Here is a 17,191-nt window from a genome sequence, read left to right as displayed (position 1 = left end):
AGGATATGATGTTCCAGAAGATCCTTGTTTAATTAAGTTGTTTAACACATCCCAAGTTCCTTTTATATTGTTTTTATTTTCATATAATCTTCTTCTATAATAAAGTTGTTTGCTCGTTCTTATAATATCAGTCAATTTATTTCTATATGCTTTATATCTTTGTTCCACTTCTTTTGTTTTTACTTTGATAAACTGTTTATACAGATTGTTTTTCTTTTTGCAAGCATTAATAATTCCTTTTGTGAGCCAAGGACTTTTTATCTTTTTTTTCTTTGTCATGTGTTCGTTTACAGGACAATGTTTATTGTACCACATAGTAAAAATATCTAGAAAATTATCATGCTTTGCTCCCACTCCTTGTGTTCTGCATTTTCCTCTTTCCATCATGTTCTCTCTCTCTCTCTCTCTCTCTGTGTTATGTTCAAGGTCCATGTCTTGGTGTCAGCATTTTCAGTTTAGTTTCCTCCCCGCGCTGTCATGTGTAATTGTCCTCAGCTGTGTTCCCTGTGTACTTTACACTTCCCTCATTACCTTTCGTGTACTTATGTCAGAGTTCTGTGTCGCGTCGTCCCTCATGCTGTGTGTTCCCTTGTGTTCCTCTCTGTGAGGTTTAGTTTATATTTTCCCAGTCTAGTTTAGTTCATCATTAGTTGTATAATTTTTCCTGAGCCTAAAATAAACTGCCTTTTCAGTCCCCATTTTTGCCTCTGTGAAGTCTGTGTTTGAGTCCTCATCTCCTGTTTGCACACAGCGCTTCTTCACATATACACTGTAAATTGAACCCTACAGGACACCACAGTTTAAGTTTCTCGTTTGCGCAGGTGACATCTTTGCACAGTGTTTAGATGGTGATTGTCCAAACTATGTATACATTTCATTTGTTGAGGTGTTCATGTACTGTCCGATGAGAGTGTGAGGAGTTTGTTTATGTTTCATTTGGAAATATCTGCTGTAATTTTGGGCTACAGTTCAATTTACTGACAGAGCACTCAATCAGGCAAAGCTATGCAAGGTGTAGAATTCAATGGGCATAAGTACAGTTCACAGAGAGTTGGGGAATAGCTGCTATCACAGCATTGTAAGATAGCAAAAATGTATCCTTAGGCCCCTTGCTCGATTCAGAGATGCTCTTTCCCCTTTCACGTAAATGGCCTCCTTGACTCCCCGCTCAAACCAGCGTTCGTCTCTGTCCGGCATGTGTACATCCTCATCATTGAAAGAGTGCCCACTGGCCTGTAGGTGTAAACAGACCAAGTGCGTAGATTTGGTTTTGCCATTGGTGGGGATGGATGATTCAACTCCCGAACCCTGCCCTGTTTTTTTTTCTTCTTTTTATCTTTGCTTCTTGATAAAAAAAAAAAAAGGAGAAATATACTTGCCTACATATGCTATTCTACATGCTTTTAAACCATTTAAAATTACAATTCATAGTTTTATATGTGAATTATGTAATGTTAAATTACTATTAAACAAATGACTGACTAAGTATTTTAGACTTTAGTTTACTTCATAAACTGAATCAGGTATCATACAAAAATAAAAATAGCTTCAAATACAGTCATGACAATAAAAGAATATGACTTAGGGACTTAACAACATTACTTCAGGTATAGTACACCAACATCTCTTATACATTAGCACTAAGGGAACACTGAATGACCTGGTGGTTTTTGTCCATAAAACTACCGTAATTGTCGGGCTATAAGCCGCTACTTTTTGCACAAGCTTTGAACCCTGCGGCTTTTATTTGGATGACGAGCGGCAATAAACTTGCGAAAAGCAAGTTATGCTCAACTCCACCGGTGGAATCTGACAGCGTGGAAAAATGTGAAAACATCCATGATCACCAACAGATTTTGAAGGGCTGGACTGCTGCATGATGGAGAGGAGGACTGCTGCTTGCCACATGGGTGGCCACCAGGCCAGCTCCGGGGCTTCCAGAGTGGACACTTCCCCGTCGCTGAGACGGGGCATGGGGCGCCGATGGTCCGGGCCGATTCCCTAGCCTGCTCGCGGAGTGGGGAGTAGGTTCAGTGGGATGGCTCCCCGGCCAGAAGCGGGCGATTGGGGGTATATGGCGGGGCGTGTTATATAAAGTATATAAAGTATAAATCATATAGTATTCATGTTAGATTCCTACTTGTGTTTACAGCTTAACAGTAGATATGTTAATGCTAATTCCTTATGATCCACATCAATGCTATTTCTAAACAATTTTTCTGAGTGCTTAATTTCTCCTAATAGAGAAAACACCATTTTTATTTTTTTTTTACTTTTGTTTTAAATAAACCAATGGGCATGGTCCAGAGTCTCCTTGGTTGTTTGTGTTTATTAATATTCATGGTTTCAGTTAGTTTCCTGGTTATTTGTTAATTATTTCCTGTGTTTAGGTGTTCTCCGTGCCTCCCTTGTCTTGAGTCAAGTGTCCCTGGTTTGATGTTCATGTTTATTCCTGTTTTACTTTGATAGTCCCATGCCCTGCATCAGTGTATTCTGTTGCCCTTCCCCCTGGTCTCTTCTCATCTGATTAGTGTCAGCTGTGTTTCGTACCTGTCTGCCAATTCCTTGTTTCCCTGTGTGTGTGTATATTTAGTGTGTGCTTCCCTCTGTTCTTTGTCGGATCGTCTGCATTTTCTCCTCTGTGTCATCTGTGTTCCCTCCCTCAGGTTTTCATGTCTCATGCTCCTTGCTCCAGGTTGTAAGGTTTTTGCAACATTTTCAATGTTTCCTGTGTTCTTTAGTTTAGCTTTCCAGGTTTAGGTTTTTGAGGATTTTTAAAGCTTTTAAACTACAGTTAAGCTACCAAATATCAATCAGCAATAAATTAGTAATAATTTATTAAACTCAGTCTGAAAACATACATATTTTGGAGTAAATTATCAAATGCAGAATAGAATTATTTAGAAATGATCAGTGTAGCTTGTAATTAATATCTTTAACTAGTCAATTAATCAATTAATCTCAATTGCAGTTCTAGGAGGGAACCCTCATCAGCGGAGAACAGAAGTCTGAGTAACATGTGGGCCTACAGGACTGATCCAGTGGTCGAAAACCAGCCAACAAGCCAGCCAACAATGGATGCAGCTGTAGACACCAGATTGAACTCAGGAGAAGATTCAGTGATTGATCAAAACACAATACAGCATGATCCAGACAGTGTGTGCCCCGAACATTTTGGTACTTTTGACAATAATAAGACATTGTACTCTGGCTTCGATGATGGTGCCCATATCTCGCAAAGGCCCCTTGTTCCATCCCAGACCAACAATGATACCTCGACTCCAAACATTTCAGCAGCTTGTCCAAGCGGGTTCGCAGATGGAGTAGCATCATCCCAATCTATGGTGAGTCTATCACTACTGAACAATAACAACTTCTTTTGATAAAACATTTTACCAGTTTATAACACTCCTATATTTATTTCTCTTTTCTGAAGGATGACTCCTGCCACGATGTTCTTACCAGACAAGCAACAGCTCTTGTATTGACTGCAAGAGAGAAACATCGTCTTTCACAGGTTTGTGCTCATACAAAATTATATATAAAATTATATAAAATTATATAAAATTATATATAAAATTATATAAAAAATTATATAAAAAGTAAAATTGTAATCTTAATTAAACTAAAAATTTGAGTTTTGCAAGAAATCCGAGAAGGAATTAAAATTTTTTTTTTCTTCAGTTTCAGTGAGGGAAAAAATCTATAAGAAACAGTCAAATAATTCTATGCAGTTTTTTTGGTTGCAGAGCTACGTACGTTATTAGTCCTTACATTATAAGTTGTCTATTCGCTAAAAATAAATGTCTTTTAATAGCAAACAACTAAGATGTCGTTTGTCCTTTCTGTCTGTTTTTCAGAGTGGTGTGAATGATGTCGTTGCAGCATTACAACAGTATCTGTCACGGTCCGCTGTGACGGACCGAGTGGAGAGTGCGTGGAGGACTCAGGTGCAGACACGAGTGATAAGGAAGTGCACTTAACCCTCCTGCCATCCTTTAAAAAACTCACACCCATCACCCTAGGGACCATTCTCAGCCACGCCATAAAAAGACCATATATCCATATTTTATTCCACTTTAAATTAGCCAACCTTGTAAAACTACTTCTCCCTGAAATATTCATGTAAAGTTTTAATTATATTTTCGTTGTTTTAACCCTTCAAATCCCAGTGTTATTACATGAGCGCCCTGTGTTATAAGCCCCAAAAACCAAAAAACGAAACTAAATATTTCCACAAAAAACCAGTTGAAGTAATATGTGATTGTCATTATAAGTAGGCCTTTAGATGGACCAAAGATTGGCACCAACATACATTTTGACCTGCCATTATTTTTTTTGCATTTTTTTTGCAATTTAAAAATTAAAACTTCAAGGCCCTGAGTCTTCATTGACATCCAAGAAAAGAAGAAAAAATAAAATCATATGATGATAATTTGGGGTTGAAAAATAGCGTTTATAATGGAAGTCAATGGGCAGAAAATGGTCCCCAGGGTGATGGGTGTGGGGATTTCTGCTGCTCAGCCATTTTAGGCTGATTTAAGGAATTCACACTGGAATATTAACATTGACAGGTAAAAACTATCCTGTGGCAAGTTTGGTTATATTCCACTGAACACAGTGGAAATGGCAGCCATTTAACACATAGCAGTGGCACAAAAAGGTCCCAAGAAGGCAGGAAGGTTAAACAAAAGCGAGCCTTTTATTGTGGCTGATGAATACAAAAGAAGCAAACCAGAATAAGGGCAGCACAAGAGCAATAACTAAACAGAAACCTAAACTGGGAATAAACTAAGGTAAGGCTATGACTTGGAATACAATAGACCGGGCATGGAAACACGGAGGGTGGGAACACAGACGACGCGACACAGACTGTACGAAACACAGAGACTAAATACACATGAGGGAAGATCAGGGGAAGTGGATGCACACGGGGAACACAGGTGACACTGATAATCATAACAAGACACGGCAGGAGTGAACGTAACACTGATGGGAGATGGGCAAAGTAAAGCAGGAAGTACACAGAGGTTCAAACAGGAGGAGAGAGAGCACGGGGAGAACGCAGACATAACGGGCTGGGGAAAACATAGAATAAAGCACAAAGAGAGACGAGGGCTCATAAATACACAGAGGGGCACACAGGGGGTAAGAGTCACGAAGGGAAAACACATAAGGAACAACGTAACAGATCAACCCAGGAAGCATGGCCTAAATAAAGAACAAAATACAAAAATACATGAAAACTAAGAATACTGGGCCCACATGGCCCAGGACCATGACAGTATCAGGCATCGTTGGTCAATAATCTGAGAAGTCAGGTACAAAAGGTTTTCCAGCAGCATCATGGAAGTGGACTTGAAAAAGATGTTTTGGCAGTCTTCGACCAGATTGAGGATCCATTTGCCTCTGTTTCAACAACATACAGGCAGGATGATGTGATAAAGAGAAATTTCAATTTTGTGGAGTCCGAGGACGTTTGTGTTGGGTATACTGCTGTCATGGGGAAAAAAAGGGAAAAAAAGATTCCTCACTACTGTGCCCAAATGTTTTCATTATGTTCCGCTTGTCAGAAGTTTGGAGCAGTTATTGTCCCATCCAAGAGTTTTGGCATTGATAGATGAGCAGAAAAATTACAGAAATGAGTATTTATATGATATCATAGATGGAGAACTCATGAAGTCTCACCGTTTATTTTCTGCACACCCCTCTGCCTTACAGATTATCCTTTACTCAGATGAAATTGAAATTTGTAACCCACTTGGGTCTCATGCCTCCAAAAATAAGTTGGTAATGTTCTATTATACTTTGGGAAACATTAATCCTAAATATCGATCAAAACTACCTGCCATTCGTCTACTTGCCATTGCAAAAAAGAGTGCGCTTTCTGAATGTGGTGTAGATGGAATCTTGCAAAGGCTGCATGAGGACTTAGTGAAGCTATATAATGGAGTTAAAATTCAAACTGGAAATGGTGAACGTGAAATATTTGGAGCATTAGTTTCATTATGTGGAGACACTTTGGCGCAACATGAGCTTTGCGGGTTTAAAGAGGGTGTTGGGTTTGCTCATAGTAAATGCAGGCAGTGTGAATGTTCATTTGAGGACATGCAAATTTATTTTGATGAGGATAACTTTGAGGAACGGACATTTGAACGACATGTCCGGCAATGTAGCGAAATTGAGAAGGCCAACACAGAGTATCTAAGAAGCAGCTTAAAAACAACATATGGAATAAACAGAAGAAGCAAACTTATTAATTTCCCAGCATTCAACTTGATCCAACAAACACCCCAAGACATGATGCATGTAATTTTTGAAGGGATTGCTCCATTAGAAATAAAGTGTGTGTTGAAACACTTAGTTCTCATGGGAGAGCTAGACTTAGATCTCTTCAATGCTGCAGTGACTGGTTTCCCATACTCTCCAGTTGATAGTAGAGATAAACCAAGTGTTATTACCTACAGTACATTAGCTTCCAGTGACAATAAGTTGAAGCAGTCCTCGGGGCAAATGATTGTTCTTCTGAAAATTTTGCCATTTCTGATTGATGCAGCCAAAGGTACTGAACACTACGCATTCATTCTTGAACTCATTGAGATAGTTCAGATTTTACTTGCTCCTGTCATCAGTCTGCAGACTATTAACAAGTTGAAAATCCTCATTGAACAGCACTTGAAGCACATGAAAGCCCTATTCCCATATAACAACATCACACCAAAACAACATTATTTGATTCATACACCAAGCCAAATTAAACGTTTGGGACCAATGGTCCGTCATATGTGCATGAGATTTGAATCGAAACATTGCTTTTTCAAACAATGGGCGTCAAAAATAAATTTTAAAAATGTTTGCAAATCTTTAATAAAGCATAATCAAATGTATGAATGTTCTCAGAATGTGGATAGTTTTGATCACCCCATTTTTTCCAATGAATGCACATTAGGACCAACCTCAGAAGTAAGCATAATGTCATACTTAAAAGAAAAAATGAGGGCCTTCCTTGGAAATGATGAAGTAAACCATGCAGTGACTGTTAAATGGCTTAATCTAAATGGTAACAAATACATAAGGGATAGGTCATTAATTGTTTGTGCTGTTGGTTCTAGTGGTTTACCTATATTTGGGCTTGTGAAAAATATCTATGTGATCAATTCATCATTGTACTGTTTTGAATTCCAGCAGCACAATACCATTTGTTATGACAAAGATTACATGTCATATAAGATAGAGATTCCAAACATGGCACAAGCAACGGAGCTGATATCCGCTGATAATCTTATGGATTTCACTCCATATTACAGTTTCACACACAAAGATATGACATATGCAGTCATGAAATATTACCTGTGTGATGTAATTGGACTACACATGAGTTCAACAGATGTTTTATAAAAGGCACACTGCTTTACATGCATGAACTGTATTATCAGGTTATTGTTTTGGACAGTTTTGTTGTTGAGTTTTCTATCAAATCTGACAGTTGAATGCGATTGTAGCATTGCCACAGTGAAGATATGTGTACTGATACTTGTCTGATGCTGATCTATTAATCTGTTTGACATGGCCTAAAGTGAATGAGTTATGCCGTTTCTGTTTTTCAAATGGGCCTGTATTTCATGTTTATCATGTGCTTTTAGTTCCAGCTTTTGTGCATGTTTTGTCAAACTTGACAGCAGTTTTATTACACTTTAGTGTCAATAAATACATTTCTTAAACTGAGCAGCTGTTTAAGTGGCCTTACTCTTGAAATGAGAAAAATAATCTTGTTTTTATTAGGGAATTTCAACCAAACGGTTTTCATACCTTGTAACTGGTAAATAAAGCTCAAGATGAGCTGAAATATCCTTTTAAGGAAAAGTTAGACATATTTTCCTAGAATAAGATTTATTTTCTTGTGCAAAACTTGCTTGTTAAGAATATATTTTCTTTTTAGACAAAAAATAAGAAAAAATGTCCATAAACAAGGGTTCTTTTACTTTCTTGAAAATCGTTTTTTGCAGTGCAGTATTTTCCTTGCCAATGTGAGTTCTCTGGCAAACAAAATGGATGAGATACGGCTCTCCATCACTAACAACAGATGGATTATGGACTCAAATGTCATGTTTTTCACCAAAACATGGTTGAACAACAATTGCCCAGACAATGCTATCAAGTTAGCAGGACGCTACACACACACCGAGCCGACAGGCTAGCAGATGACTCCAGCAAGACCAGAGGTGGAGGTTTGTGCATTTATATTAACAACGCTTGGTGCATGAACTCCACTACTACTGGGAGTCACTGCTCACCTAATTTTTAATGGTCAAATGCAGACCTTATTATCTCCCCAGAGAACTCACTTCTATCATAGTCACTGCAGTGTATATCCCCCCTAACGCTAATGCTAGGTTGGCCATGAAAGAACTTTCTGGAGCCAGAATAAACACCCCGAGGCTGCTTTTATTGTTGCTGGTGACTTCAACCACACCAACTTAAAGACAGTCCTCCCCAGATTCCACCAACATGTCTCCTGCCACACCAGAGGAGACAAGACTTTAGACCATGTTTATTCCAACTTGGCTGGAGCATACAAAGCAACACCCCTCCCCCACATTGGACAATCGGACCATCTCTCCCTGTTCCTCACACCTCGGTATTCACCACTCATCCAACGTATGAAACCTGCTGTGAGGACAATTAAAGTGTGGCCAGAGGGGACAGACACAGTTCTCCAGGACAGATTTAAAAACACAGACTGGAATATGTTCACCCACACAGACCTGGACAAGTATGCCTCATCTGTACTGGATTACCTCTCCAAAACCACAGACAGTGTCACCACCCAGAAACGGATCACCATGTACCCCAACCAGAACCCTTGGATGAACCGGGATGTTCGTCTCCTCCTGAAGGCCCGCAACACCGCCTTTAGGTCAGGAGATGCACACGCCTACAGTACAGCCAGGGCTAATCTAAAGAAGGGTATCAAAAAAGCCAAACACCATTACAAAAAGAAGGCAGAAGAACACTTCTCCAACTCCAACCCCCGACGCATGTGGCAAGGACTCCAGACCATTACAGACTACAGGACCACCAAACCCTCCCCCGCATCCTCTGATGTCTCCTTCCTCAACGAGCTCAACAACTTTTATGCTCGTTTTGAGCGAGGGAACCCCACAATCACAACCAAAGCAGACATGACGCCAGACCACCAACCTCTGACTGTCTCCCCCACCGATGTAGGTGCGGTGCTGAGCAGGATCAATGTCCACAAGGCTGCAGGTCCTGATGGTATCCCCGGGCATGTTCTCAGAGCGTGTTCTGGGGAGCTTGCAGGAGTGCTCACAGACATATTCAACCTGTCCTTGGCACACGCTGTGGTACCGGCACACTTCAAATCCTGTCTCCCCCCCACCCTGGGCCCCCACCAATTAGCATACCACCAGAACAGGAGCACAGGGGATGCAGTCTCCATCGCACTGCACTCTGTCCTCTCACACCTGGACAATAGCAACACCTACACCAGAATGCTGTTTATAGACTTCAGTTCAGCATTCAATACAATCCACCCCTCACAACTCATCGGGGCATCAGTTCCCTCATGTGCAAATGGTTACTGGACTTCCTGACCAACCGCCCCCAACACGTCCGGCTAGATAACCACTGCTCATCTACAATCACAATGAACACGGCTGTGTGATGAGCCCTTTCCTCTACTCCCTCTTCACCCACGACTGCAGATCTGCCGATGGTTCTAACACCATCATTAAGTTTGCAGATGACACCACGGTGATTGGCCTCATCAGTGGCAACGATGAGGCCGCCTACAGGGAGGAGGTAGATTGTCTGGCTGAGTGGTGCGACACAAACAACCTGCTGCTTAACACCGAGAAGACCAAGGAGCTCATCGTGGACTACAGGAGGAATGTTGACCCACATCCACCCATCTACATTAAGGGGACGGCTGTGGAGCGTGTGAGCAGCTTCAAGTTCCTGGGAGTTCACATCTCCGAGGATCTCATCTGGACGACCAACTGCTCCAAGCTGGTCAAGAAGGCTCACCAGCGCCTCTTCTTCTTGAGGACTCTGAGGAAGAACCACCTATCCTCAGACATCCTGGTGAACTTCTATCGCTGCACCATCGAGAGCATCCTGACCAACTGTATAACAGTCGGGAACTGCTCTGCCTTGGACCGGAAGGCGGTGCAGAGGGTTGTGAAAACTGCCCAGCGCGTCGCCGGAGCACCACTTCCTGCCATAAAGGACATCTACAGGAAGCGGTGTCTGAAAAGGGCTGGGAAAATCATGAAAGACCCCAGTCACCCATCACATGGACTCTTCACCCTCCTGTCCTCTGGGAGGCGCTACAGGAGCCTCTGGACTAAGATCACCAGGTACCGGAATAGCTTCTTCCCCACAGCTGTCAGACTCCTGAACTCTACCTCCTGACATCTGACCCAAGTTAACACATGGACTGGACATACACACACCCACAACCACCTACACACACATACAATGGACAACTGTACCCTCAAACACACAATAATAACATGGACTGAACCACCACTCACAACCACTAGCACTTTATATAGCCTCTTAACTGCACTACTGTATAGTTCTGTATAAATAATCATACGATAATTTTTAATTCTACAACTGTGTACAACTTGCATAGTTCCCATTTCTGTATAGTTGTATATCTCATATTTCTGTATAGTTCTTTATTTCATATTCTGTATAGTTGTATTTTTCATATTTATATCCTGTTCATAGCCTGCACATAGCTTGTACTCACTACAGCCTGTACATACTTATAGTTATAGCATATTCATAACATACTTCATACCGTGTACATATTACATACCGTAGTAGACCCATTTCTGTAATATACTTACATATCTATATTATTGCTAATATATATTGTAATATATCTATATCATGGCTAAAGCACTTCTGGATGGATGCAAACTGCATTTCGTTGCCCTGTGACATGTGCAATGACAATAAAGTTGAATTATATTCTATTCTATTCTAATTACAAGAGACTGAACAACCATGTTTCAGACCTCCTTCTCTCTTGAGGATGAGGCAACTTGATAAAAACCTTATAGAGACTCGCATGATACGCTGTGTGTGTTTGGGTGATGAAGGTGCTCAGAGACAAATTTCAGGTTCATATATTTTTATGAACCAGAGAAACAACAGGATTTAAATACTGCTATAGTCTTGGATTTGTTTTTTGGTTGTTTGTTTTTGTTTTGGATTTTTACTGGTTTTACAATTTTTAATTATTTTTTAATGTTTTGTCTTTGAAAAAATTCATGGATGAAGAGTCAAATGCTATCTATCTAACTCTGGACTGGTACACAGAGATTAACAAGTACAGATATATTTTCTTTTTTGTTATGTTTACATTATATATTCTAATAATCTGCACTAATTCTACTATTCTGTATCTCATCTGGAATCATAAAAACCTCCATGAGCCTATGTACATTTTCATTGCAGCATTGCTACTGAACTCTGTTCTTTACAGCACAACTGTTTACCCAAAACTGCTGATTGACTTTTCATCTGAAAAACAAGTCACAACATATTCAGCCTGTCTCTTTCAGTTCTTTATATTTTACACTCTAGTTTTATCAGAGTTCCTTCTGTTGGCTGCCATGGCCTATGACAGATATGTGGCTATATGTAAACCTCTGGAATATCAAACTATCATGAGAAAAACTACTGTGGGTATTTTCCTGGTCGTGGCTTGGCTTGTACCTGCTTGTCAAGTTGCTGTCCAAGCAATAGCAAGTGCTGAAGCTAAACTGTGTGACTCTAATATAAAAGGAATATTTTGTAATAATGCAGTTTACACTCTTCAGTGTGAAAGATCAAAATTAATTACCATCTTTGGTGTGGTCATTGTATTAGATCTTGCAATTCTTCCTATGCTCTTTATAGTTTTCACATACACAAAAATCTTTATAGTTTCTCATCGAAGTTGTAAAGAAATTAGGAAGAAAGCTGCAGAGACTTGTTTACCCCATCTCTTAGTTTTATTAAGTCTCTCTTTCATGGTCGGCTGTGTGGCAGGCAGGATGAGGACCCAATCGCAAAACTCACGGACTCAAGGGATGAACTCAAAAGGCAGCTTTATTGCTGACAAGATGACAGGAAAATACAAAACTTAAACTGGGCACAATAAACTAATACTTGGAGAGAGACACAGGGAAATCCACGCAGCATGAGGGAGACTACGACACAGAACTGAGGGAGACGCAGACATAAATACACAGAGGGTTAACGAGGGAAGTGGGAGCACACGGGGAACACAGCTGACACAGATAATCATAACGAGACAGGGCAGGAGTGAACACAACATGACGCATACTGACGAGAGACTGTCAAAGTAAAACAGGAAGTACAGAGGTTCAGACAGGAGGAGAGAGCACGGGGAGAACACAGACATAACAGGCTGGGGAAAACATGGAATAAAACACGAAAGGGGACAAGGGCTCATGAATACATAGAGGGGCACACAGGGGGTGAGAGTCACAAAGGGAAAGCACACAGGGAACCACATAACAGGGCAACTCAGGAAACAGAACCTAAACAGGGAACTGAATACAAAAATACAAGAGAACTAAGAATACTGGGCCAACACGGCCCAGGACCATGACATCACCCCCCCCTTAAGGGCTGGCTCCAGACAGCCCAAACACAGGAAAACAAAAAACGACGGAGCAGTTCAGGAGGCCGGCCGCGCGGAAGGCAGCGGCGGCGGTGAAGGAGACGACGGAGCAGTTCAGGAGGCCGGCCGCGCGGAAGGCAGCGGCGGCGGCGAAGGAGACGGAGCCGTTCAGGGGGCCGGCTGCATGGAATGCAGCGGCGGCTCTCCAGTGTTAGGCATGCTGGCCATGGCCTGGTGGGCACAGGACCAGACGAGGCAGGACCAGACGGTGGCGATGCGGGGGCCGGACCAGGCGTCGCTGCAGAGGCTGAGGCTGGACCAGGCGACGGCGAAGCAGGAGCTGAGGCTGAGGCCGGACTGGGCGAAGCACAGGCCGAAGCTGGACCGGGCGACGTTGAAAGCGATGCAGAGGCCGGACCGGGTGTGGGTGATGCGGGGGCCGGACCAGACGGAGATGGAGCTGCAGCAGGCGAAGCGGAGGCTGGGCCAGACGAGGACGAAGTCTCGGACGAGGCTGGGCCAGACGAGGACGAAGTCTCGGACGAGGCTGGGCCAGACGAAGCCGGGGCCAGACCAGGCGGAGCAGAAGCAGATGGCGGCTGGACGGGCCCTCCAACGGAGACAGGAGGCTGAACGGGCCCCTCGGACCCTCCAGCGGAGACGAGGAGAGGCTGGAGAGGTTCCCCTGAACCCCCAGCGGAGACGAGCAGCGGCTGGAGAGGTTCCCCTGAACCCCCAGCGGAGACGAGCAGCGGCTGGAGAGGTTCCCTTGAACCCCCAGCGGAGACGAGGAGCGGCTGGAGAGGTTCCCTTGAAGCCCCAGCGGAGACGAGGAGCGGCTGGAGAGGTTCCCTTGAAGCCCCAGCGGAGACGAGGAGGTGCTGGCCGGGCTGGGCAGAGCCGCCAGCGGAGACGAGGAGCTGCTGGAGGGGTCCTCCTGAACCCCCAGCGGAGACGGATGCAGAGCCAGCGGGTGCGGGGTCCTCTGGCACCGCGGGCGCTGACTGTAGCGGCACAGGGCACGCAGCCGGCTTAGGATGCGACGGCTGGGGCTGTGTAGGGCAAACAGTCAGTTTAAAGTGTGTCAGCACCGCGTAATCTTCAGCTGGTGAAGAAGGCTCACTAAGGCTTCCAGCTGAGGTGGGCAGTGACTGAACGGGTTGCTGGGCTAAGCACTGAGCTGGTGACAGAGACAATAACTGAGCTGACAAACTAACAGGCAATGAGGCAAAGGACTGAGGCGGTAACGGAGCGGATGACTGGGCAGACTGTGGAGCCGTTAACTGTGCTGAAGACTGAACTGGTGACAAAACAGGAAACTGTGCTAATAACTGAGCCACTGACTGAGTTATGGACAGCAATGCCAGTTGTAGTGGCAGTTGCGCTTGTGGTAGATTAGGTGTCTGGCTCTGGGTTGCTCTCCTTCTGGGAACAGGAGCTAGGCCTGGCCGAACACCAGTCATCCCCACCCGAGGAACAGATACGGGTGCAGGGACGAGCTGGTCTCTGGCTGCCTTTACCCTGGGGGCTGGTGTAGGTGCAGGAGCTAGCTGGACCTCTGTCGCTCCCACCCGAGGAACTGAGACGGGTGCAGGAGTCGGCAGGGTCACGGCTGACCTCACCCGGGGAACCGGAACAGGCACAGGCGACGGCTGGGCGTCCATCAACCCCACCCGAGGAGCAGGTACGGGTGCCGGGATGAACGGAGCCTCTGCCAGGCTGGGGATAGAAGCAGGGACCGGCTGGACCTCAGCCACCCTCTCCCGAGGAACTGATACGGGAGCAAGGGAAAGCTGGGCCTGCGCTGCCCTGGTTACAGGAACTGGAGTTTGAGAGCAGAGTTCAGGAGCAGCAACAGACACTGGGAAAACCAAGTTATTGACGCCAAACTCAGTTTTAGGAGATCTAGGTTTAAAGCAAGCAGGTCCTAGGAAATCCACTGCTATAACACTCTCCAGGTTAGCGCTAGCAGTCCTGTAGGAGGTTAGCTCAGGGACAGTCACCGAAGCAGTTTCAAAACAGACAACATCAACAACTGTCTCTTGAGGAACGGTGTGCTGTCTAACACAGGTCAGAGAAGGAAGAACGCCAGAGACAGTTCTTTTCAGAATCGAGGCTGGAAGGACAAACACAGGTTGAGAAACAAAGTCAATTTTCATATAGTCCATAGGTGAACCAACTCGGCAGGCTGACTCAGATTGAACTGGATGGGGAGCCACACAGTCCAGGGACGAAGTAACACCCACAACCGTTTTCACAGCAACAGGTTCAGAGGAGTAGCGAACAGGATCAAGCATGCGTTGCCGTGGGTCACAAAACTTGACCTGATCAAGCAACTCTTTAACGCTTAACCCTAGTCTTTCAGTTAGCTTAGCAAAGGAAGCGACCATCTTGTTACCGCTCACTCGAGAAACTGAATGATTAAACACTGGTTGTGGATCTGACTGGGCACCACTGGACATGTCAAAAGACACAACGGGTTGGCACATGAAACAGTTACTAGAAGGAGCATCAGTTACAGAACACTCAGTCTCAGATGGTTTGGCTGATGATGGTGGTGGTGTGTGGCTGAGTTCAGACTGGAAAACCCCAGAGTGTACAGGCTGGTTAAAACAGTTCTGTGGGGCTGCAATGCTGGTAGCAGTGTGTGGGTGAGTCTGGTGTAGGATAGCTGTCTTAGGTTCAGCTGTCTCTACATGTAACACATTCATATCGGTTAAATCAAAGGACATACTGCGAGCTTTACAAAAATCAGAGGGCTCAAAAACACAAAGGTTGCTAGCAACTGGTGAATGATCTGACACCGAGGTGCCTCGCTGTATAGTGTCTCCAGAGTCCAAACACACAGTGGTGGAGTTATCCGATTCAGGAAACACAATGGCGGGCAAAACAGAGTTACTCACAGTGGTGGAAAAGTCATGAAGTCCGGGTCCAGAAAACTTGGGCTGAGAGTGTGACGCACAGTCACTCTCACCCAGGGATGAAAACTGCTCCGCTGCTCGGGAACGCCGGCGACGTGAACGCCGTTTTCTCCGGGAAGGGGGAGGAGACGAGCCGGACCGCGAATCCTCCAGCGGACCGGGCTGAACGTCCTCCGACTCTTCACACTGGAGAGGCAGCTCCGGGCGGATGCCTACGGTGGAAACGAGGAAGTCCCGGATGTGGGGGTGCAGCGCGCCGAACAGCCACGGGAGTCCGGACACCATCCGCTGTAGACGGACGGCTACGACCTCCCGGTGTTCGTCTCCTGGCAGCACTTCCCACTCCTGACAGTGATATTCCACCGTGTAGATTAAATCCTCCCGGAGCTCAGCGGAGGGGTTGTGAGTTGCTGGGTCCATGTCGTGGTCGTAGTCTTCTGTCATGGTCGGCTGTGTGGCAGGCAGGATGAGGACCCAATCGCAAAACTCACGGACTCAAGGGATGAACTCAAAAGGCAGCTTTATTGCTGACAAGATGACAGGAAAATACAAAACTTAAACTGGGCACAATAAACTAATACTTGGAGAGAGACACAGGGAAATCCACGCAGCATGAGGGAGACTATGACACAGAACTGAGGGAGACGCAGACATAAATACACAGAGGGTTAACGAGGGAAGTGGGAGCACACGGGGAACACAGCTGACACAGATAATCATAACGAGACAGGGCAGGAGTGAACACAACATGACGCATACTGACGAGAGACTGTCAAAGTAAAACAGGAAGTACAGAGGTTCAGACAGGAGGAGAGAGCACGGGGAGAACACAGACATAACAGGCTGGGGAAAACATGGAATAAAACACGAAAGGGGACAAGGGCTCATGAATACATAGAGGGGCACACAGGGGGTGAGAGTCACAAAGGGAAAGCACACAGGGAACCACATAACAGGGCAACTCAGGAAACAGAACCTAAACAGGGAACTGAATACAAAAATACAAGAGAACTAAGAATACTGGGCCAACACGGCCCAGGACCATGACACTCTCTGTGTTTTTTGTGTATGATGTAAGCATAGCTCGTGCAAATCCAGATTTTCCAAAAACCACACGCATAATAATGACATTACAAATAATGCTCTATCAGCCTTTGCTAAATCCATTCATTTATGGACTCAAAATGAAGGAAATTTCTAAACATCTAAATAAGCTGCTTTCTCAGACCAACATCAGTCCTTGTATTAAAACTTAAAGCTAAGGTGAAGTAATTTTGTTGTTAATCAATTGTGTGCAGTTATTTTAAACACTTTTGAAATAGCCCAGACTACTAATACTCTGCCTATTTGTTAGTACATACAGTATAGTAGATATTGCCTGCCTTGTGTTTGCCTTTATGCTGCCTATGGTTGATGGAAATTATCTCGGTTAATTTCTTTGGTAGTAAACTGTTAAAGGTGTGTGACACACACTTTCAAATTCACCATTAACCTCCATATTTTTTGCATCATGCTTGTCCATAAACACCTCGTATAAGATTAACTGAAGACCTGGAGAATTCTTTAGATTTGTAATACAGTTGGGATACCAATCTACATTCAG

General features: G+C 44.1%; 1 protein-coding gene and 1 long non-coding RNA gene across 2 annotated transcripts; both read left to right on the top strand.

Moving 5' to 3' along the window:
- Positions 1-3,142: 3,142 nt before the first annotated feature.
- LOC308409951 lies at positions 3,143-3,900 on the top strand. The gene is made up of 3 exons (XR_013974091.1): positions 3,143-3,344; positions 3,437-3,517; positions 3,861-3,900. It is a non-coding gene; the product is annotated as an uncharacterized lncRNA (long non-coding RNA).
- Positions 3,901-11,306: 7,406 nt separating this feature from the next.
- Positions 11,307-16,844, top strand: LOC308410460 (olfactory receptor 8D1-like; the record flags this gene model as incomplete). The annotated part of the gene is made up of 2 exons (XM_080903797.1): positions 11,307-12,034; positions 16,628-16,844. The coding sequence occupies 2 exons, from the start codon at positions 11,307-11,309 to the stop codon at positions 16,842-16,844; spliced, it is 945 nt and encodes a 314-aa protein (XP_080759923.1).
- Positions 16,845-17,191: the final 347 nt, after the last annotated feature.

This window comes from Rhamphochromis sp. 'chilingali', assembly GCF_963969265.1.
Source record: "Rhamphochromis sp. 'chilingali' genome assembly, chromosome: 14".
NCBI classification, from domain to species: Eukaryota; Metazoa; Chordata; class Actinopteri; order Cichliformes; family Cichlidae; genus Rhamphochromis; species Rhamphochromis sp. 'chilingali'.
The sequence above is the reverse complement of the archived record's forward strand: the minus strand, read 5'-3'. Positions and strand labels throughout refer to the sequence as shown.